We start from the raw sequence: 22,444 nt of genomic DNA, 5'->3' as shown, positions 1-22,444 counted from the left end.
AATAATAATAATAATAAAATAACTAAATGCAAAAATAATAAAAATTTCCAAGCCATTTGTATGTACACTATTTTTTCCCAGTGCTAGGTTTTGAATTCAGGGCCTCACATATATTGAGTGAATGCTCTTTCCAAAGCAAGCAGCACAGAATTCAAACATGGGCCAGGGTAGTCACACCAGGTCGCTCATATGTAGAACATTGGGAAAGGAGAAGGTGAGAAATGGAGCCTCCATTTAGCTTTCGTTCCATCTCTGCAAACATAGGAGGTCTCCATAATAGAGAGGCCCCACAGAACTTTCAGCTCTTTCCAGAGTCCGGTTGAGGATGATGATCCTCTGTTGGCACCAGCATCTCTATCCTTAAGACCAGGGCTTATACACAGCAGCCTGGCTGAGGGGGATTTGGGGAATGAAGGAGGAGAGATGGGGCTTTCAATTGCAGAAGGGAGGAGGAGGAGAGAGGGCAGCAGAGACTCAAGCTTGGTGGAAAGATCCCAGCAAGACAAATCTGAGTCAAGTAAGAGTTGTGCATAATATTACATATGGAAATCTAGGTCTTGGTGTTTTTAAAGACCCAGACTCCTTAAATCTGGTTGCCCTCTCATCTCTGGGGTGCTGCTGTCAACCACAAGGACCTCAACAGCCACCACCACTACATCTATATTCTAACCAATGAGAAAGAAAAAGGGACATTATGGCTTAAGTTCTCATAGTTCATTGATCAGAACTTAACCATGTGGTCACGCCTACCCATGGGGAAGGCTGCATAAAGCAGTCATCCTTCTGGGGAACGATGTGTCCAACAGTAGGTTCTATATCTGCGGCAGAAGGAATGGATATTGGGGCTAACTTCTGAGTTTCTGTTATAGAAACCAATAACCCAAACTATCAGAGGCACCAAGGTGGTCTAGTTCCTTAACAGTGTCCTGGGGAAGGTGATGAACAAGACACCTTGTTTTCCATTCAACCCGCATGAGCATTCACAAGGGGACATGCTTGTCAGGCACTGGGACATCTTTAAAAGCAGGGGCCTACAGAGGGGAGAAAAGCCCCCACTGGGTGTGAGACCCTGGATCACTAACAGAAGGACACATAAGCCTCCCTCAATACCCAGACTCTCTCTGGAGAAAGAGGGCAAATACCGGCTGACCAAATCATTACTAGCAGGACCAAGCTGCAGAAGACGGAGGTACTTCCCAGTGACGGTGAGCCTCTGCCCTCTGCTAGGTGGAATGTGAGTAAAGGTACAATATTGCAGAAAAATTGGGGTGATGGGGTTGTATTTTTGAGGATTTTTTTTTGGCATAATCTACAAGTAAAATCACTCTGTCTCATAATATGTGGGGGAGGGGGTACCAGGGGAGACTGAGAAGAGAATCTGCCGGCCCTGACTTTATAAGCTGCAGTTCTGAGCACATCTTTCTTAGAGGTAAATGGCTACCCATTTACCTCTACTTCTATATGTGTCCTGCTGCCTTCTGCCAGTGAGGCAAAACTGTAAAGGAAAACTTTTTCAATTAATACATAGGATTTTTTTTTTCCTCCTGCAAAGAAGGTTATCAGTATCCAGGCAGCAAATTTAGAGTGAGAATGATTGATGATACTTGATCTTTAGCATGATGTGTTCCATCTGTCCTCAGAGCTAAGGACAAGGAAGGGCCGGGTAGCATGGGACAGTACAGTATAGGCAAAAGGTCCCAAGCATTTCCTGCTTCCAGTGTCATTGTTGACACTGAAGGACTCATAACTCAGATTCTATTGTCAGAGAGCTCCAGCTGCCACGCCCAGATGCTTGCAATTTTACTATGTAACAAGTAGAGAAGAGGCATTGAGAAGTGTCTGGGAATTATAGTTGGAAAATCACACCCCCTCCTTTCCAGAATGTGCATAGGTCTGCTGATAAACAAGTGCATAGAGTCTGGATATCAGGCAGCCAGACCTGCCAAGGAGGAGGGCTTAGCACAAACCGTCTGTGCACTGAGCTCTCTTGACCTGTGCTTCACATCTCACGGCCCTGAGGATCCACCTGTCCACTATACGTCCCTGTCTCGTCATGCTATGCCTAAGTTTCTGTCCCTTGGTGCATTTCTTGGGTTCTGCTTGCCTTACCTGCCATCACCACCCTCCAGCTCCTCCTTATTAGCTCTGAAAGTCCAAAAAGTCCTTTAATATGGAACAAAACCTTTCATTTCATACCTGATGATGAGACTTACGGTGCAAATGCCCCTCAGAGAGGTGGAACGCTGCTATTTTAAATTCAGACCATGTAACTTAGGTAAAAATTAATGATCAGGTTTTTTAATCCTTTTCCTGAGACCGAATTTCAGTGGGGGAAAGCAGAGGAGGGAATATGAATGTTATAAAAGCAGTGTTGGAGGAAGGGCAGTCATGAGAAAGGAGAGGCCAGGGCCACCCAAGGACAATCTCCGAGGCGTGGCACATGCCTGATCCCCTCTGTGCCATGCCACCCAGGGATTCCTACTTGAACTTGAAACCTAGCTGTGTGGCCCAATCAAGCTACCTAAAGCCTCAGCACATTAACCACCTGACCTAGCTATTCTCCTTCTGGGTATCTTTCTCAAAAGAATTTAAAACACTATACCATAACAATATATGTGCACCCATGTTTATAGCAGCACAATTTGTAATAACTAAATATTGGAAACAGCCCAAATGTCCGTCAACCAAGGAATGGATAAAAAAAGATGTGATTTTTTTTTCTACAATGGAGTATTACTTAGCTATAAAAAAGATAAATTTTAGGCTTTTCTAGGTAAATGGATGCTACTAGTGACCATACTCATATATGAAATAAATCAGTCACACATGTGTAAGCATTGTGTTGTTCCCTAGTGTAAGAAGCTGAAAGGGAAAACAAGAGCCAATGTGTACAATGTCTTGGGAAAAGGGAAGAAACTGTTCACAAAGAAAGCAAAACAAGGATGGGAGAAAGGAGAAAGGAAGGGAAAAGGAAAAATAAATGTATAAACAAGGTAGTTAAGATAGCTATACTACTAATTTCTATTAGTTCATAAAAAGAAAGGTTTGTGCTTATATTGTTTGATCAATTTTTCATGCCAGTTCTTGTAACCTGAGCAACTACTCTGAAGATAACAATAAGCAAGGTGCTGACCATTGTTTCTCTCCATCTTGGTTTGAAATTTTGTATTATTGTTTTCAGTGTTTTTTTCTCTTTAAAATAATAATAATTTTAAAGTTCCCCCATGCAGTGCTGGCCCCGCCCCCTGGGCGTGCTGAGCCCCCCACTGAGTCCTGATATGGTCGCCCTGCCCATAATCCCAGCACTGCAGAGGCTGCAAACAGGAGGACCACTACAAGTCCTGGATGTACAGTGAGACCCTGCATGAAATGAAGGATAAATAAATAAATAAATAAATAGAAATAAATAAATGTAAAATTCTTAAAAATCTACTTGTGTAATAACAGTAATGAAAACTATCTTACAGGGCTTCTTTGGGATTTTTTTTATTAATTATGGTGAGGTACACATAACAAAACTGAAGTGTCTTAACCATTTTCAACCGTATAGGGGCACAACTGTGCACAAGGCTCCAGTATCTCTGCATCCTTCTCAGTACTTACTTTCTGCATTTTGTCCAAGTAAACATTCTAATTTTTAAAATGAAAACATAAAATTGCCATAGCTGTCTCCAAAGCCAAACAATTGAATAAATCCAATCAGAGAGGGCTTGGGGAATCCTACAGGACTTAACCACACCAGCCTCGTGTAGAATAGGAATGACACGGAACGTATGCAGCAGGTTATATAGGAAAGCACGTTAAAGCCCCTCCCACTCTCCGGCCACTCCAGAAAGTCCCCCCACACCCCTGCCCCACTGATGCCTCTCCTGCACCTTCTCTCTGGGCTCCATGCCACCTTGTCATTACCTTTTCCTCTTTCTGATACTTGTCTCTGGTTTGACCAATCCTGCTGAGTTCACTGTCTAGGGGAAGCAGAATCTGTATTTGCATTTTCCTTTTGGAGACCAGCTATCTGGAGTACATTTCTCCACTTCATTACACAGACTGTGAAAATTAGCTGACATACCATAAATGCTGTATTCCTCAGTGTTTTTTATTGCTAGGAAATACGTGATACCCACAGGTGCACTGACACGTAAAGAAATATGGTTTCACTTTCCAGACCACAAATGGCTCACTCAAGACAGGAACATCATAGCGCACAGTGGCCTAACAGAGGAAAGTCGCTGAATTCATGGTATCCAGAAAGCAGAGAGGAAGGAGCCAGGGACCATACACAGTCCCAAGGTCATGGCCACATGACTCACCCAGACACACCCACAACTTTGCTTCCCTAATCTCCTAGGCATCTCTTGAGCCGATGAGCTGACAAGCAAAATTAATCATCATAGGTGCCCAGTATGTGGTAGCTGTTCTTATAGAATCTGCCTCGTAGATGTACTGTGAGCGTTATAAATGAGCAGTGAACACAGAGTGCATTTTAGTGAGCACTTTCTGAAGGTTATCATTGTGACAGTAACTAGGAGCTCAGTGTGCAGGACTTACTGCTTAGCAGGACAAGCTGCTGGTGACTTTAGGTCTATGTGACCACGTAAAGTCTCCTCGGCATGAAGATCTTTGACTTTCCCCAGAACTTCCCAGCACTTCCCTTTCACTACACAGGTGTAAGGTGAATAGGTATCATTGCCTTGGGGTAATGGGTTAAGGAAGCTTTGTAGCTCAGAAAACCTGCTCTTCCCAGTATCTTCTTAGTAGGGGAAGGAGAAAATAACTTTGTGCTCAGCAGGGGAAGAAACCTTGTCTTTAGTTGATCCTCCTTCTGTAATGAGAGGCAGTAGCCCCCTTCTCTGTGGAATCAGTTACTTACAGTTTCAGTTATCTGTAGTCAGTGGTGTTCTGAAAGTATTCCTTAGAAAATTTCAAAAATAAATAATTCTGAAGTTTTAAGACATGCACTGTTTTGAATAATGTGACAAGACCTTGAACTACCTACCCATGAATGGCCGCCTTGATCTTGGTGGCTGTCTTAGCTAGCAGGTCGACACTTGTGGTTGGTGTGCTCAGATGACTCTTATTTTATTGCCCCCAAAACACAATAGCACTGATGTTGGTGATTTCATGACAATTATTGTTTTTTTTTATTTATTTATTTATTTTGTGTGTATGTGGCCAGCTCAGCCCACCAGGGTGCGGGGCTGGCTGGCATGTGGTGCTGGGGGATTGAACCGCGGTCCCTGTGCTTTGCTTAGCTTAGCTTGTTCTAAGTAGGTGCTTTAGACCACTGAGCCATCTCACCAGCCCGACAATTATTGTTATAGTCATTCCATTTTATTCATATCATTTGTTGTTACTCTCTTATTTTACCTAATTATAAATTAAATGTAATCATGTTTAATTATATAGTAATTGATATACTCTTTAAAAAAAAACCACAGGGCATATACTATCTAAGGTTTATATTATTTGTGATTCCAAGCATTTATGGGGGGAGTTGAAACACATCCCCTGTGGATAAGAGAGGAGTATTCTGTCTGAGATTGGGTAGTTTATAAACAATTGAAATTTATTTCTTACAATTCTGTGTAGGCTGGCACAGCTAGACTGAGCAGCCTAAAAACAAGACATCAGCAGATTGTGTCAACCAAGTACACACTTATTCCTCTCTCTCTCTCTCTCTCTCTCTCTCTCTCTCTCTCTCTCTCTTTCTCTCTTGACACGGGGTCTTCCTATGCAGTTCAGGCCCACCTTGACTTCCCAACAATCCTCCTGTCTTAACCTCTCAAGTGCTAGGATTATAGGCTGTGCCACTATGCCTAGCTCCTTTTCTTCTTTCTTTCTTTCCTACTTTTTTTTTTTTTTTTTTTTTTTGGAACTGGGGATTGAACTCGGGACCTTGCGTTGCCAGGGAAGCACTTATTCCACTGAGCCATCTCCCCAGCCCCTCTTTCTTTCTTTTCAAAGATTTATTTGGTAGAACAGAGAATTTATGAACATTAGGCACCATAGTTTAGTCTAATACACTGGTATAAAGGGAACCAACTTCAATATAATTTGTCTTTTGCCAAAAAACTGTTATGAGCTGAATGTATGTACCCATCTCCCATTCATTTGTTGAAACTCTATAGGATGGCATTTGTAGGTAGAACCTTTGGCAGGAGATTAATTTTTTATATTGGAAAAAATTTTCTTTTATATTGTAGCCTCCTGAATGGGATTAGCACCCCTATAAAAGGGACCCCTCACAGTACTCTGGGTCTCCTTTTGTCATATGACAAAGTGAGAGGGTCTGCCCTGATCTTGGACTTCCCACCTTCTAAACCATGAGACATAAATATTTGCCATTTGAGTCATCCAGTCTATGAAGAAGATGCAGCAAACTGTAGAACGGGGCAAACACAAATCCTCCTCTCTTGGATTTTTAGCAGATGTGTGGGTGTTGACCCCCAACCTGACCTCTGTACCTCTGACTTCTACAACAGCCATCACTGTATAAGCACAGCACCATGGTGACTGACACAGACACAGCCTCACCCTTTTATTGTCTGGACTCTTCAGTGTTGAAAAGAGTTGTGCAAAGAAAGCAAATCAGCTGTGCTCCACCTTAGTGTGTAGGAAACAGAGACAGAAACTGAGGCAACTCTGGGTTGAACTGTGTCATGCAGTGGCTGTGTGTCCTTGTGGTGTTACTCCCTGTCTCTGAGCCTGGAGTTCTGTGAAGTCAAAGTGGGAATGATAGTGAAGTCGCCTCCCAGGACTGTCAAGAGAAGCCCTCAGTGAGGAGCTGGTCCCCTGCAATGTCAGCTCCAAGGTCTTAGTCTGAGAGCTAGAGGGAAGCTTCTGGGGGCTGGAGATGTTCACTTCCCAGACCTGGGCCTCCTCAGCAACCCCACCCACGCATCTGCATTTCTCTGTAAGTGCCTCAGGTGTATTCAGACAGAAGTTCCCTTCTCAGGTCTAGGACACTTTGGAGTGACCCCAGCAGAGACTCCGAGAAGGTGCCATCATCTCTTTCCCCCAAAATTTACAGAGGAGGAAGAAGGTCCAGCTAACAGAAATGAATAGCAGCGCTTCAGTGTTTGACCTTCTCCTCATGAGGACCTTAGGCCTCAAGTCCCAGAAACAGTGGTAGAGAAATGGAAGAAATGCTTCCCCTGTTCTCCCTGGCAGGCAGACTTCTACAGGTTGTTCTTGACCCTGCACCTTCAAAGCTTTCCCAGTCCATTAAAGAACATTTAAGAAGAATGAAAAATATTTTCCCCTCTACCTTTCTTTTCCTCATCTTTCTTCGTCATGCCATTCTTCTTTCCTTGTCTGTTCTTATCCCCTAATGCCAATAACTTTTTCAGATTATCCTGGTACTATTCTTGCAAGAATGCCCTACCGCTTATTCCACTGAGCCATCTCCCAGGCCTGCTTTATTTTTTAAATGAAAGAGTATTCATGCTTGTGAAAAAAAAAGCAATCAGATTTTTTTCCACTGTATTTCCCTCAAACCCATTCCCTTGAAGTGACCACCACTGAACAGTTCGACATACATCCTTGCAAGCATTTCTGAATGGACCATTTAACAGCTATATAGAAATTGCCTAGAATGTTCTGCACAGTGTGCTGGGTTCTACTGGTAACCAAACATCAATCTATATACTTTATGTACAAATTTTTGTGTATCCATCATAGATATTGGCAAAAATAACATTTACTAAATATCTGAGAGCCCCTTTTCCACGGTAGTATGTAAAAATAATAAGTACTCGTGCATTCCAATTTTTCATAGTGACATAGTTTTCTGTTGTAAAGATGTGCCACAACATTTATTACTTGCCTTATGCTAGTTTAAAAAACACCCACATTTCCTTTGCTGAGCAACCAGCTTCAGGCATCGTACTTGACCAGTAACTGGCAGGCAGGATAGGCGTGCTCTAGGGAGTCCCTGTGTGAGGATGGAAGGACCACCAGCTATGTGGGCTGCCCCTCAGACCTTTTCAACAGGCAGACAATTCCCCTAGCAGAAGAGTGTATGGTAGCCCAGCCGGCCAGTGGTGTGGCTAAGGGTACACTGGACCCTCTGATATCAAAGCTGCTGCCACCACGGCTCCCATAACACTCTGTGGCGCTCAGAGTCTCTGTGTTTATATGTGTACACATTGCTGCGTATCATTCTGCCTGCAGCATCTGCTGTGTGCAGTAAATTGTGTAGGCTATCAATTAAACAATGGGAAGGGGATGGGAGAAAATAAACTTCAGGTTATGAAATGGGAAGCCAGCGAGGATGCAGGGACATGGGCAGTAAGTCCCCCGTTGGTGGTTAAGGCAGCAAATGCTTAAGTTGTAAACGGTAAGAAGCTCCTGCTCCCTGCTCCTCCTTACTATCTGCCAGCCCCTCTTTGAAGCTGCTAATGAGTAAGCAGACTTCACAGGCAAGTTCAGACTCCTTCCCAGCAGCGTGGGCACTGCAGTCACTGGGGGTCCCGGGCGTTCCTTTGCAGTTTCCTAGCCGGATGGTGAAAACAATAATGCAGCCTAATTGGTCCCTGGTTCTTTCTAGTGAATGAAGGAGGTTTCTGTTTTAAGAAATAAAGTGCCTTAGCTGTTGATTCACTGCCCACAGGGAGATTTCTGAGCACAGGCTTCCTAGCCTCCGCGGAGATTTGCATACAACTTCCACTTCCTGCTTCAGAGCCTGTTCTACAACTTACCTGGCCCTGGACAGGGCAAAAGAAGTCCAGAGCAACCCGAGGTGAAGGCAAGAGAAGCAGAAAGCGCGACCACCCCCAGCTGTCTGTCTGTGTGTCTGTCCCTCGTGGGTCTAAGGTGAGTGAGCCCGCCCTGTCCGATTTCTTAACCACTGACCCACTTTCCAAAACGCTGTTTTCTCTCTTCGCCGAAACGTTCTGCCCCAGTTTCCTCAGCCCTTCCCTCTCTCCCCACCTTTAGCTTGTTTTTATGGGGATCAACTTGGGCTGAGAAAATGAGAGGAAGTTTCTACAGCAAGAATGTGTTGCTGGATTAATGTTCCAGACCAGCGAGCTGAGATTTAACTCTTTGAAGAGAGAAGGCCCACACACTGGTGTGATTCCAAGCTGCTTGGGAATCACTTGTTTGGGCATTTTCTGTCCCCTAAAGTTTGGATCAAGAATTGAAGTTCCCCTGCTCCAAGGTGGGGCCCACCCTGGCAAAGTTTAAGGACCTGGCTTCCAGCTCCACCACATGTCTGTAACAGAGGGAAGGACACCTCCCAAATTTTCTCTATTCTGGTTTCATACAGGGGGAAAAAAAGCACACAATATTCTCGGGCCAGGACACCTCCCTGAACACTGCGCTGTGTGTGAGCCTTCCCTGGCTCCTCTGCAGCTCTGCCCTCCTCAAACCTTTACAGACCCTGGACAGAGCATTGTGGGGACACCCTGGAGAAATGCTTTATTTGGTCTTACAGGCTGATCAAGCTTCTTACAACATTTAGATTCAAGGTGGCCTCTTCAAACATATATATAATTTTTTTTTGGTGGAAGAAAATAGGCCAAATGATTTAAAAAGAAGTCAGGAAACTTGGATCCAAGTTCTCACTCTACTTTGTGTAGTTCCATCTCTTACACAATTCATTTTGGCTCCCCTGGGCCTGGATTTCTTCATTAGCAAAGTGTGTGTGTGTATATGTGTGTATGTGTGTGTGTACTAGCATGATTATATCTAAATTCCTTTCTAACCAAACAAAGCTGGGCAGAGCCTTAATGGGTGGTCTGAGAAGACTTGTTTTGCTTACTGGTTATTACCTATATAAATTTTACCTTCTGCTTCTAGTTGGTGAGCCTCTGGAGGAAATGGACCTTGTTTCTTAATACTTTTCTGGGCACCAGAATCTCCCCTCCTAGCAAAAAGCACACTGCAAGGCGCATATTGGATGATTCCCCAGCTTCTTCCCACGCGAGCATCTTTGATTTCTGTTTCACTCATCTGCTTGGTAGGCTAAAGGTAAAGCAGCAGCCAGGCTGAGCTGGCGGAGGAAGCCCTTCTGTGGAGGGCTGCCTAGAACCAAGATGTCATTACTGGTTCCAGCCAGATACGAGGGAATGGGGGTTTCTTGAATGAGTTTTTGTCCCATTTGCATTTCCCAGAAAGCATTGTCTACCCCACGCATTTGCTCACAGAGTCAGAGGAGGCTGGAGAACTGACAGGCAAACTCAGTGCCAGAGACCAATGATGTGACCGAGCTGGAGCAATCATCGTGTGGGGCCTTTAATGGGAGGGGAAAGGAAACAGTGAAACATAACCTCGTGCCATGTCACGGCAATGACTATGATCAGACTCATTATTAGATGGCAGATACAAGAAATCCTTAACCTTTTCCAAACCACTGCTTTTTAAAAATGTGTTATTGTTTCTCTTGGGCAATTTCTCACTGTCAGTACAGTTCCAACAGGCTCTGGTTGAGTGGGATGGGCCAACTCAGGGATTTTGGGATTGTTGAATTTTTGTGGGCTTTAGGCCCTGGCATAGTCCTCTAGTCCCACTTTCTGATGTTTCGGTCTAGTCCTCTGGGCTAGGAGGATAGGCATTTCAACGTGTTTCACCTGTGCTGGCTCCTGATTGTGTTTTCTTTCTTTCTTTCTTTTTTTTTTGCGGAACCAGGGATTGAACTCAGGCCCTTGTCTGATTGTATTTTCAAACACAACGCATCATTATCTGGGATTGGGCTCACTGTTGTTCAGTTGCCAGCCGAGCATCCACCTGTAAAGGCCTCGCTGCCAGTGTTCTCAGTCTGGCTCCGTCACCCCCAGTCCTTCGGTGTGGTGTCAGGAGGAGAATGCTACCGCTCTGCCCACTTCATTGCCAGGGTGTTGTAATGAGGAGCAGGCTCTGGCATGTGTCACAATGTTGGAGGGAGCTTCCTAACTCAGGGATCTCATTTTCCAAGCATGCAGACAGAAAATGTTACGGCCTGCTTCTCCAGGGCTGAGGAGTTGTGACTTTCAAATGTTCTGAAAATTAAAAGGGGACAATCATATTTGCAGGCATTCTTTAACAGGCATTCAGCAAGATAGATGATGGTGGGGTAGTTTGTCTAAATTAGGTCGATGCTTTACACATCACAGAATGGAAATCTCAGATATATCCTGAATTCAAATCATTTTTCTGCTGCAGGCAATTTAAGATTAGCCTTTAAAAACGTACATATATCAATTGCAAGCAACTGCTGCAGAAAAAAAGAGCACAGATGAGGCACATTAAACTTTAAATTCCTTTCAGATCCAACAAAATGACCCCTAATGTTTGATCACATTTCCTTATCAAAACAATCCAACAGGCCTTCCGTGAGAAGGCATCCAAGTGAGAGCTCGAATCAGGCTGCTGTCTCCCAGGCCTCTCTCATTTCTTCTCAACGCATTGTCACCAAGCTATTTTTAGTTCATGAAACCCAGGCTGTCCTCCTCCCTGCGACATTCCGTCTCTCAGAGCCAGCCAGCCAGCCAGCCAGCCTTCCAGAGCACACGCGTGCTTGGTGGTCTGGCGGTTCAGCTCGCTCTGCCCATGAGCACTCAGCACACACCATACCTTCCTGGAGACCTGAAGCCCTACACATTCAGTGCAGGGCCGCCTTGCACCCACCCTCGGGGCTGTGACAATTTGGCTTGGTTCCCTGGTGAGGCAGCTGAAATCAAGCACATGGGCAGGGATGGGACTGGAGTCCCTGCCTGTGTGCCCCTTTCAGCAACCCAAGGACATGGGTTACTTGGGGCCCTAGCAAGTCCCTCAGGGAGGAGGGGAACTCGGCTGTCTTCTGCCATCTTGTTGTCTTATGCCCAGGGTGGTGCTTTTCCTTTTCCTCTCACCGAGTCCATACTTCTCATTCATGTCAGTGAACTTTCTTCCTACTCTGAACTGTCTGTCCACACTCTTCCTGGCCTTTTGCCTGGATTCAGACTTTTCCCTCCTTTCAACTGATGCTTCTCATACCCATAACACGTGCAGACTACAAGTCAAGCAAGTCTCCTACACCATTGTAGGGCAAACAAAGGATTTCCCTCAGGCTTTCCCCACTACCCTTGCTTCTTTCCTCTCCCATGCCTCTCTGTCACTGCATCTTTTCCTTCTCTTTAGTCTGTGGGAAGGACTGGATTAGGGATCACAAATATACTTAGGGAAGCCACCTTATCTGAAAGAAAAAAAAAAAGACAGTGATAACAGAAAAACACAGGCTGGTTTGCAGTTGTTCTCTTAAGTGTTTTTTTGTTTTGTTTTTTAAACTAGCTTCCAATGTGGCAGTCAGTTCGTTTCTCATCATCCATCTCCACCCAGGGCAGCTTGCAGAGTCCTAGGATACATTTCCTCCAGCTGGGTCAGTTCCGCCCACTCTGTACAGCCTCACATGGGACTTCCTGTGCAGGGTTATGCCCAGGGACAGAACAGTGTCTCCTTGTCTCACCACTTCAAATTGTCTCACAACTTAGTGGAAGAAGTCCTTGGAGAAGAACATTCTGCAAGAAAACTGAGAAGCATTTGTTCACTGAAGTTTGAATCTGAGTCAAGTAGCTCTCTGAAAAGCAACCTTAGAGCAGAGTACTGCCTGTCATCTCAGCTACTAAGGAAGCTAAGGCAGGAGAACTACAAGTTCGCGGCCAGTCCTGGAAAGTTAGTGAGACCCTATCTCAAAATAAAATTTTATTTTTATTTTTTATTTTATTTTTTTTTAGCTGAACCAGGGATTGAACTCAGGGTGTTGTGCTTGCCAGGCAAGCACTTATTCTATTGAGCTATCTCCCTGGCCCCTCAAAATAAAATTTTAAAATAAAAAGGACCAGTAGTGATGTAGCTCAGTTTTTTTTTCTTTTTTTTGTTTTGTTTTGTTTTTTTGAGAACTGGGGATTGAACTCAGGCCCTTGCGCTGGCCAGGCATGTAGCTCAGTTTTAAGAGTGCTATCTTAGTATGTGTAAGATCCTGGATTCAATCCCTAATGCAACAATTTCCTCTAAGCAAATCTGCATTATGGGAAGTTTGCATATATTTGGGCTGTGAGCAAAGAATTAATGAGTATACAGAGCTTAGCTTTTATATTCACATCTTTAAGACACATTAAAAAAAATTAATCTCAAGGAGTTAAATAAGACCTTGAAATCTATCATTGAAAGTATTGATCCAAATTGGATCTGAGGAGTCTTCTAACTGTAAGTTTATTGTTTTATTCACCTGAAGTAGTCATGCTGTGAATTTATAGCCACATTATTGACCTCCAAAAACATGCTTTAAAAAAAAAACCCTACAAGCAGTTAGTGTACACTCCTAGCCTTGATTAGCTAGGAGCTGTTAATGTGGTTTATTAATTACTCAGGCTGCTCACTCCTGCCCTTCCCCTGTTCCCTGCTCTGCTATTTGTCTTCTTGCAGGGACAGAACACCTTCATTAAGTCCCAGCTGTCCTTGCTTCAGAGGCGTCCCTGGAAGATATCCCCTCTCACGATGTGTCACCATTTATCATCACCCTTTGTTTGTGCTCTGTCAACAAGTTTTCAATTTATTTTGAATTCAGCTTCTGATTAAAATTTAATGAGATCCAATCAAGTGCTTTTCTCGAATCAAGATGCCTCTGCAGTGTCATTTGTATCCTCTGTTGTAGATGCAGGAGGGAAGCTTTCTAGCCTGGCAATGCATTATAAAATGCAGGTGACATGTGCCCACACCCCTCAGTGTCAAGGTGAATTGTTCTGAAGAATGCTTTTCTTCTTTTTTAAATGTATTTAGTGCAAGGTCTACAGGGTCTCACTACACAGATCAGACTCATAGTTGTCCTCCTGTTTTCAGCCTCCCAAGTGCTGGTATTGATACAGGGAGAAAAAGTGATCTTGGATGGGTGACCTCCAAACCATATAGGGAACCTCCAAATGACATAGGGAAAAATGATCTCCCGACCTGACCTGTAGGAGTTCGTGTTCTCTAAAACTGAAGAATGAATTTTAGGAACAAACAGAGGTTATGAGCAGAATATATTTATTGAGGGAAAGAAAGCTCCTGTCCAAGAGAGGGACAGGAGGGGGCCCCAAACAGGTAGTTCCCCTGGAAGCTGTCTCTTCCAGGGAATTTTATAGTGTAAAACCATGTGAAGCTAAGGTAGACAAAGAGGGAACTCGCTTAGGTGGGCAGGAGGTGGGACAAAACTATGGTCAACCAATGAGATTACAAGCACCATTGCTCAGGTAGAGCTGATTAAACCCAGTGTCAAATGGGAAAGCAAGTCATGTAGCAAGCGGGCATGAATATGGGACAGGGTCTTTTCCTGTTGGGGGTTGGAATGTGGGACAGGGTCTCTTCCTGATGGGGGTTGGGCTAGTGACTCACTTGGGTCTTTCCAGGTGATTGATACTTATTTAGAATATCAATCCCAGGTGCTACTCTTTTAGCATTTGTTTGACCTTTAGGTCTTTAGGTCTGGTTCACAGCAGGAGCATCTGTCCCTCCCACAGTTGTCTTTATCTTCTGTGCTGTCTCCTTTGAGGGCCTGGCCCTGTCTGACTGCCTATAATATTTCTATCTAACTCAGCTGCCTGCAGTAGTATTACAGGTGGTGTCACCATGCTCAGTCTCAGTCACTGTCTCAGGGTGCCCTGGGGGCAGGGCCAGCACAGCTTGTGGTGCCAGGAATCTAACTCTAGCCCCTACACTCTGCCTAGGCAGGCCCTTTAGTCCGCCGGTGAGCTATCTGGCTGGCTCTGTTCTGAAACATGCTTATTCCAGAAGGTTCTAGGTGTTCTGCACTTCTCCCATCCTCTTTCTGTCTCCCAAATAGATGTACTTGTCTGTCCTCCCAGCTGGGATACAAGCAACTCAGTGCCTAGGCTCTGGCACTGGGTTGCTTGGACTTGGATCCCAGCACTGCCACCTGAAGACCTTGTGATCCTGAGAAAGCTACTTAACCTCCCAACAGTAGTGCCTATTAGCTAGGGTCACTGCAAGGGTTAGATCATTTAATGTGTGTACAACACTTAGAATGATATTTCACATGTAGAAACCATTCAACAAATATTAACAAATGAGTGATAATAAAGCACAAAGTTTAAGTAGATCCTTTTAATTAGGTGTGCATTTTGATGTATCAGCATAATGTATTTCAGTAGTTGATAAATTACCACTCTAGAGCCAAAGGTAGTCTGTGACCCATGATCTATTCATACACTGGCCTATTGCAAAGAATGATGTTAATATTTCATTTATTTATTTTACAGTAGTAGAGATTAAATGCAGGGCTTTGGGCATGCTAGGCAAATGCTGTACTGTGAAGCTACATCCCAGCCCTCATTTTTGCATTTAAAATATCTTGTGAAGAAGGTGGAGATAGGAGAAGGAGAAGAAAAAGGAGGAGGAACAGGAGGAGAAACAAACAAAGGAGGAAAAATGACAACAACAAAGCAGAGTATGAGATAGAGATAGGATATGCCCCATAACACAAAAACTATTTACTATTTGGCCTTTTGTATCAAAAGTTTTCCAAACCCTAATCTGTATGGTTTAGTTGAAAGAGCAAGCAGCTCTGCACACTAGATCCACCTTGATTAATCACTTGTTATGTCACTTTGGAAAAGCTAATGTGTCTAAGCCTTTGTAAAATAGGACTGGAAAAATGGTATTTCTCACTTTGCCTGTAGCCAGTCTTGTTTTAAGAACCAAATAAGATTATGTGAATCAAATGTGCTGGCAATAACTCTCATATCAACTTTTTGGCTAAAAAATTCAGTTCTTATGAGAGTATTAACAGTTGGGTATAAAAATAGAGTTCCAAAGCCAAAGTACTCTTTGCACTAAACAGTAAAATAGCCCTTAGTTTTTAAGAGCATATGGACCAAGCTCTACATTCAGCACTGTTTAAACTTCTTCTCATAATGCCCCTAAGGAGCAATTACTGCTATTTCCCCCATTTTGCAGATTAGAAAAATGAAACCCAGAGAAATTAAGTAATTTTGTCAAAGTCATTCCTCTACCAATGCAACTAGTAGAAAAAAGACTTTAACCCTAAGGAATGTGAATTCAGAGCCTATGTGTTTAAGAGTTGGGTGTGTTTTCCCACATTGAAGAAACAGGTATTGATTCAAGGTAAGGCTGTTGGGAAAGCAGAAGCTGTAGTTAACCATGGATGCGAACATTAAGTCTGTACATGTGTGTTCTAAGAGGGGCTTGTTAACCACAGAGACTAGGGTGAGCATCAGTGAACCTGCAGAAGGGGAGACAAGCCTCACAGGAGGGAGAGAAGCTTTTTGATGAACTATGAGATCAGAAATGTGATATTGTGGGGACTGCAAGTGTCTGTTTTGAGAAACTAATAATTGAAAGCAGAATGTGCTCGAAGTGGTAAAGGACACTGGGAAAAGATAAGAGCAGGGTTGTGGGCAGTTCGCAGAAGTTGACTGAGCTGTGTATAGAAAAAACTGGGGTGGGGGTGGGAAATACTGTGAATGTGACACCATTATCACATAGTATGTTAAGACTGCTGATATTGGATAAGATCTTATCTGCAGAACCAGGCTGTTGGGGGCGGGGTGGGGTAGAGGAGCTGGGAGAAAGGTCTCAAGCTGGAGGAGGTAAAAAGGAAGCCAATGTCAGAGACTTGGAGAAAGACAATGAAATAGAGAAAGACTTGAAGAAAGAACTTAAGGTTAGAATGGTGGTCAGAGTCCAAGAACACAATTCAAGAATTTGGGTATGGCCCAGACTGCCTTAAGGGCTTGATGCTTGGCAGGTGTTTCATAAATATTTGTAAGTAGAAGAAAGGAGGGAAAGGTCATCCCTGTGGCTTAATTTTAAGAACCCTGGGCATGGGAGATGGCTCAGTAGCATAAGCGCTTGCCTGGCAAGAGCAGGGTCCTGAGTTCAATTGCCAACACCGCGGGGAGGCAGGGGGTGGGGGGGTGGGGGGGACCTTAAGAACCCTGCAGACTTGGCCCCCAGGTACTCCCTCCCCTCCCCCATGGATCTTGACTTTTGGTGATTCTTCCAGACACACAGATCTGTCTTTGCTCTGAAATAGGTGTCACCTGTTTTGTTCTTTTTTCTTTTTCTTTTTTCCATAATTTTATTGAGAAACAAATAGCAATGAGACAGTTTCAAATCAAATTAGTAGGATAGTTCCAATAGTTAACACACTACATACTGCCTTCCTAGTGGTTATTTGTTGTACAAGATGCAGACTTGATATCCTATTTACAAACACTATTAGAACAAATCCCTCTATTCGCTGAATTAAGAGAATGTAGCTGTATATCTATCCTAATCATTTTGAATACACAGATACAAAATGGTCATTCATCTGTATCCCCTTTTTTTGTTTAGTTCTGTCATTTAAATATCATAGGTGTGTGAACTCAGCAAAATATTCCAAAATAGTCCAGTTGTCAACTGCTTTTTCACTGAACAAATTTTCTTTTTTTTTTGCGGTACCGGGGATTGAACTCAGGCCCTTTCGCCTGCCAGGAAAGCACTTATTCCACTAAGCCATCTCCCTGGTCCCTGAACAAATCATTATTGAGCACTAGTGCCAGATACCATTTGCAGGTGCTGAGAGTATTACTGTCAGCAGAACAGTCAAACATTATGCTTTCCTACCTGGGTGTGTTGGTGCATGCCTGTAATCCCAGCACTCTGGAGGCTGAGGCAGGAGGATCATTATGATTGTGAGAGTAGCCTGGGCTACATGGTGGACTCAAAGCTAGCCTGAACTACAGTGTGATACCCTTTCTTAAAAAACAAAACAAAACAAAAAAAAACAAAACATGCTTTCCTGAGATTTATGTTCTGGAAAAGAGAAAGGACAATAAGCAGACAAAGAATTGATTTGATATTTGTGTTTACAATACATATTTGAGTGGTATGTTATATGGTGATATCTGTTAAGAGAGGAAGGTAAAGCAGGGAAGGGAGAATAGGGTGCAAACATTTTGGAGAGGTTGCCATGGAGACCTCCCAAGAAGCACAGTGGAGGAAAGACTTAAGGAGAAAGGAAAAGAGCTATGCAGACATGTGGGGAAAGAGTATTTTAAGAAATAGGTAGGCCCTTAAACTGAATCACAAGTAGCTTGAAGGTGGGACTAATGTTTTCTATGCCTTTAGAAGTATTTTTTTTTTCTTTTTTGCAGAGCCGGGGATTGAACTCAGGCCCTTGGGCTTGCCAGGCAAGCGTTTATTCTACTGAGCTGTCTCCCCGGCCCGCTATGCCTTTAGAAGTATTTGTGATCAGCTTTCACTATAGTTTTCTGTACTTCCTAAGTGTGGTAGTAGACATAAAAAGTAAAATAATTCTAATTGAGCTTATGCCTCAGAAGGCAGAGCTGGACAGCACAGGTAAACAGCTCAGTGATTATTTGCAGTTTGAGTACTTCATAGTGAGATATTTGGAACATCAGGGCCTATTTTGTTTTTGTCGTGATTACTAATCCTAGCGTTTTACTAAGAGATTGTTCACTGGCATGCCAGGAAAGACCATCTGTTCCTTTTCAGGCCACTTTTAAGGAACCATGGGCTGGACCTCAGGTTCCAGTTATGTGAAATGCCTGCTCTGTCACCTTTCACATTAGCTTTTTCCAAGCCCCTGAGAGCCCCTTAGGTGGTAGAGAAGACAAATTTGCACTTTGTGTTTTGGGAGAGCTTCTTGGGTATTTACATTTGAAAATCCAGGGAGAATGTAAAGAGTTATACCTGGGATGTGAGTGATGGAGAAGAACCACGGGCCAAAAAGGAGTCCACGAACCTGGTCCTCCTTAGTCTGCTCCCTTTCCACATGGTTTCATCCTCTTGCTCAGCTGTGGGCTCCCAGATGCAGGCAGGCAGATTACCCAGCGTGAATGGCCAGCCCTGGAGAAAATGTTTGTTTCCTGACCAGCTGAAGAGTATGTTGTAAGGCATATCCAATTTCACAGCTGTAGACAAATTGTAAGGAAGAAAGGAAAACAATGACGGGCATTTTTAAACAGAAAAGGTTAGAATATCTATAGTTGGTAGGTTCCTAGTCATTATTACAAGTCTACTCAACTGAGGCTCTGAGGTCTCTTTTTTGCACAGCCACCAAGGTGGCAGGGGACTCATGCTGCGGAGAGCAGAGGGGGAAGGGACAGATATGGGAACACAGAGGCCAGCCAGGAGTTCAGAGCTGGCATTTTATGCACTGCTTGAAGGCAAAGCAGCAGAATTATGTCTGATACCAAGTGGGGGGAGAAAAGCTGTAAAGATTGTTCATTTGATTGGGAGAGGCAAAGTTACCTTTACAGAGGCAGTAACCTTGTTTTTTTAAGATAGAATTTCACCATGCTGCCCAGGCTGGTCTTTAACTTGTGGCAGCCACTTACCTACCTCAGCCTCCCAAGTAGCTGGAACTCAGGTGTGTGTCACCAGGCCTGGCTTCTTACTGGTAGTGCAGATACAGCAATGGGGCCTGGGAGTGCACCTCAGTGGTAGAGGACATGCCCCTCATGCACAAGGCTGGGGATTGGATCCCCAGCAGTGCAAAATGAAGGCAAAAAGAGCTAGCAGCCAACTGCTGGCCTCCTTCTGCAAAAGGGGCAGCATTTCAAAATGCATTCGTCTTGTTCTTGTTGGAGTGGGTACAGGGTGCAAGGGAAAGTGAATTCGTGTTCAAAAGCTGTCTTAGAACAATAATGTATGCACTTTGTGACTCCAAGCACAGTAAGCCCTCGGTAAACGTTTGTGGTTGAAATGCTGTGTGGGTCCAAAGTAGGAATTTAAAAATCCACACACAATCCCTTTTCTGTTTCTAGTATTTGAAGTATGCTATGTACAAAGGCCTTGCACAGAAGAAACCTCAGGCTTTTTTTTTTTTTTTCTTTTTTATGCACTTGCTCTTTTACTGCACCTGCATTGCAACCTTCTGCAGGCCTCCAACCCCCCACCCCACACCCTTGAGCCTTCTCTGGCCTGCTCCTATTTCTCTTTAAGCCATCCCATTTAACATAAAAGGGAACGTTTTCTTTTTCATTCTTTAGGTTCATTAAACGGTCTATTGTAGAGATAAGAACAATCTCACTCCAGCTGTGGCTAGCGGTTGCTGGCTAGTTTTATGTGGCTACCTTCATTGCAGTCATAATAATGCCCAGAGCAAATTAAGTCCTCCCAGTAACCTTAAAGTTGTGCAGTGAAAATGTCACTATAACCTTTTCCCAATGTGTTTTAAAGTTGTGCTTTCTTTTTGTATTACAAAAGAACCTTGTTATTTACTTTTAAAATTAAACAATAGTCAGAAGAAGCAAAATTTTTAAAGTTCAAAGGGTAAAACTCTCCCTCCCACCCTCCCCCTTAATCCATCCTCAGAGCACCCAGTGTACCAGGGATGGTTCACACATCTTAGGTATATGCAAACAGTTAAGCCCACAGAAATGTAGACTTTCCCTTTTCCTTACTTTTGTTACACAAAATAGCAGTAAAGTGTACACACTGTTCTGCATGCAGATCTTTTTTTTTCTTCAGAGCTGGGAATTGAACTCTGGTCCTTGCACTTGCCAAGCAAACACTTATTCAACTAAGCTATCTCCCCAGCCCCAGCATGCAGATTTTTTTAGTTTTGACACCTAATAACATATCTTTGAGATCATTCTACATCAGTTACTAAGCTTTATTCATTATACATTCCTAAAACACACACAGCAGCCTATAGTGTGATAATTTCTCTCTCATCTATACTTGGCAGTAGATTTTCATCCATGTTTGCCCCTTGCTTGTGAATAATTCTACCACAGTATGACTTTTAGTCATCTTTCTTTGACTGCCTTCCAGATAAAATGTTTTAATAACCATTAGTGCCTTTGCATAGAGGGATGAGCAAACACCTTGATGTGACTGGAGCCCATAAGCACAGTGGTGTCACACTAATAATAGTCTAAACCACACCCTGAATAAGGTCAGAAAATGGGACTGCAAGGATTGATCTGTCTTTTGAAGCTATGGCATGTTTTCTCTTGTTCCAGAAACTAGAATGAACCGAAGCATTCCTGTGGAGGTTGATGAATCAGAACCATACCCAAGCCAGTTGCTGAAGCCAATCCCGGAATATTCTCTGGAAGAGGAATCAGAACCACCTGCTCCAAATATAAGAGACATGGTGTCCACCAGCTTGCCTGTACCCAACCCCCCTCACTGTACCTCAGGAGACTTTTCTCAGGCTTACCCTCCCCTGAAACTTGCAAATTATCAGCGACCTGTGTCCCAGGAGGTCATCTGCCTACGCACTAAAGTCCTGGAGGAGAGTGATGGCAGTTTCTTCAGGAGGCATCCGGATCCTGGCAAAGATTTTCCCTTGGGTGCCTCTACCACCCGCCGGCCAGGGTCTGTGTCTGTGGCTACACCCCTCCCCCAACAGCATCAGTTTTCACTTATGGAAAAACGTAATCCATGGCTGGGATCTCAGCTTTCAGCAGCTTCTCCTGACACTGGCCATGACTCAGACAACTCAGACCAAAGTTTACCTAATGCCCCAGCTGACTCTTTGGGCAGTGGCCAAGAGACAGTGCCACAGCCACAGCCACAGCTCCACAGGAACCAGACAGCCCCAGATCTGCCAACGATAGATACAGGATATGATTCCCAGCCCCAGGATGTCATGGGCATCAGGCAGCTGGAAAGGCCCCTGCCCCTCACCTCTGTGTGCTGCCCTCAGGACCTCCCTGGCCCACTCAGGTCCAGAGAATTCTTGCAGTTTGAACCTCAGAGGTACCCAGCCTGTGCCCAGATGCTACTTCCCCATCATTCCCCACATGCTCCATGGAACTATCACTACCACTGTCCTGGAAGGCCCGACCCCCAGATACCATGTAAGTGATCTTTTTTGCCTCTAGACATTCTAGGAAACAAGACCTCACTCACATCGGTGCCCCGCGTCGCGAGACTAGTGCAGCTAGGGAACAGTGCAGGGAGGCCTTCTGCTTCTCACAGAGGTTTGCCATGGGCTTAAATTTGGAAGGAGCCTTAAAGGAATTCTTTTCCTTAGCCCAAAGCCAGTCTGCCTTGGAACCTCCTTCTTTAAGAAAGTTTAAGGATGAAATACATTTTTTTGTGAAGGTTAGTTGAACTAAAACCTGCCTAGAAGCAGAGAGATGACCCAAATGATTTCTAGAAAACTCTTTGTTCTAATTCTTGGACTTTTGCATTCTTCTTTCTCTTCATGCTTCTTTCCTACCTTATGCTTGCCAGAGAAAGAGGTGGAGCACGGGTACACTGCCTGCTTTGAGTGCCCTGTCAAGGGGTGGGTGTGGTGGTAGATTCCCTTAAGTATGAGTCACTGAGAATGGAGCAGGGCCCGGGTCAGGGCTCCATTTATTTCTAAATGACTTCGAGATTAATAGGAAATCATATGTGAGCACTATAAAATACTTTTTAATGTTGTATTATCTTTTATATTTAAAAATAATTTTTCTGATTATAGTAGTACTATTTCATCATTTCCCCCAATTGAAATATG

The 22,444-nt window shown here is 43.9% G+C and overlaps 1 protein-coding gene and 1 long non-coding RNA gene across 3 annotated transcripts in view; one reads left to right on the top strand and one right to left on the bottom strand.

Moving 5' to 3' along the window:
• The first annotated feature begins 8,241 nt into the window (after positions 1–8,241).
• Traf3ip2 (TRAF3 interacting protein 2) overlaps positions 8,242–22,444 on the top strand; it is a 39,322-nt gene continuing 25,119 nt past the window's right edge. The window contains exons 1-2 of one of the 2 annotated variants that reach the window (XM_023722329.1): positions 8,242–8,814; positions 20,955–21,797. In XM_023722329.1, coding sequence (XP_023578097.1) covers positions 20,963–21,797 — 835 coding nt within the window. In that variant the 5' untranslated portion in view covers positions 8,242–8,814; positions 20,955–20,962. Of the gene's footprint in view, positions 8,815–20,954; positions 21,798–22,444 lie in introns of those variants that run through there. The other variant, XM_004637503.3, reaches the window with a different exon arrangement.
• Positions 10,683–22,444, bottom strand: part of LOC111818400 — a 42,846-nt gene continuing 31,084 nt past the window's right edge. The window contains exons 2-4 of the long non-coding RNA XR_002822398.1: positions 18,676–18,896; positions 12,247–12,487; positions 10,683–10,979 (exon numbers count right to left, since the gene is read on the bottom strand). This is a non-coding gene — a long non-coding RNA (uncharacterized LOC111818400). The remainder of the gene's footprint in view (positions 10,980–12,246; positions 12,488–18,675; positions 18,897–22,444) is intronic.

This window comes from Octodon degus, unplaced genomic scaffold, assembly GCF_000260255.1.
Source record: "Octodon degus isolate 3935 unplaced genomic scaffold, OctDeg1.0 scaffold00090, whole genome shotgun sequence".
Classification (NCBI taxonomy): Eukaryota; Metazoa; Chordata; class Mammalia; order Rodentia; family Octodontidae; genus Octodon; species Octodon degus.
Note: the sequence above shows the minus strand (reverse complement) of the source record. Positions and strands in the feature narration are given on the sequence as shown.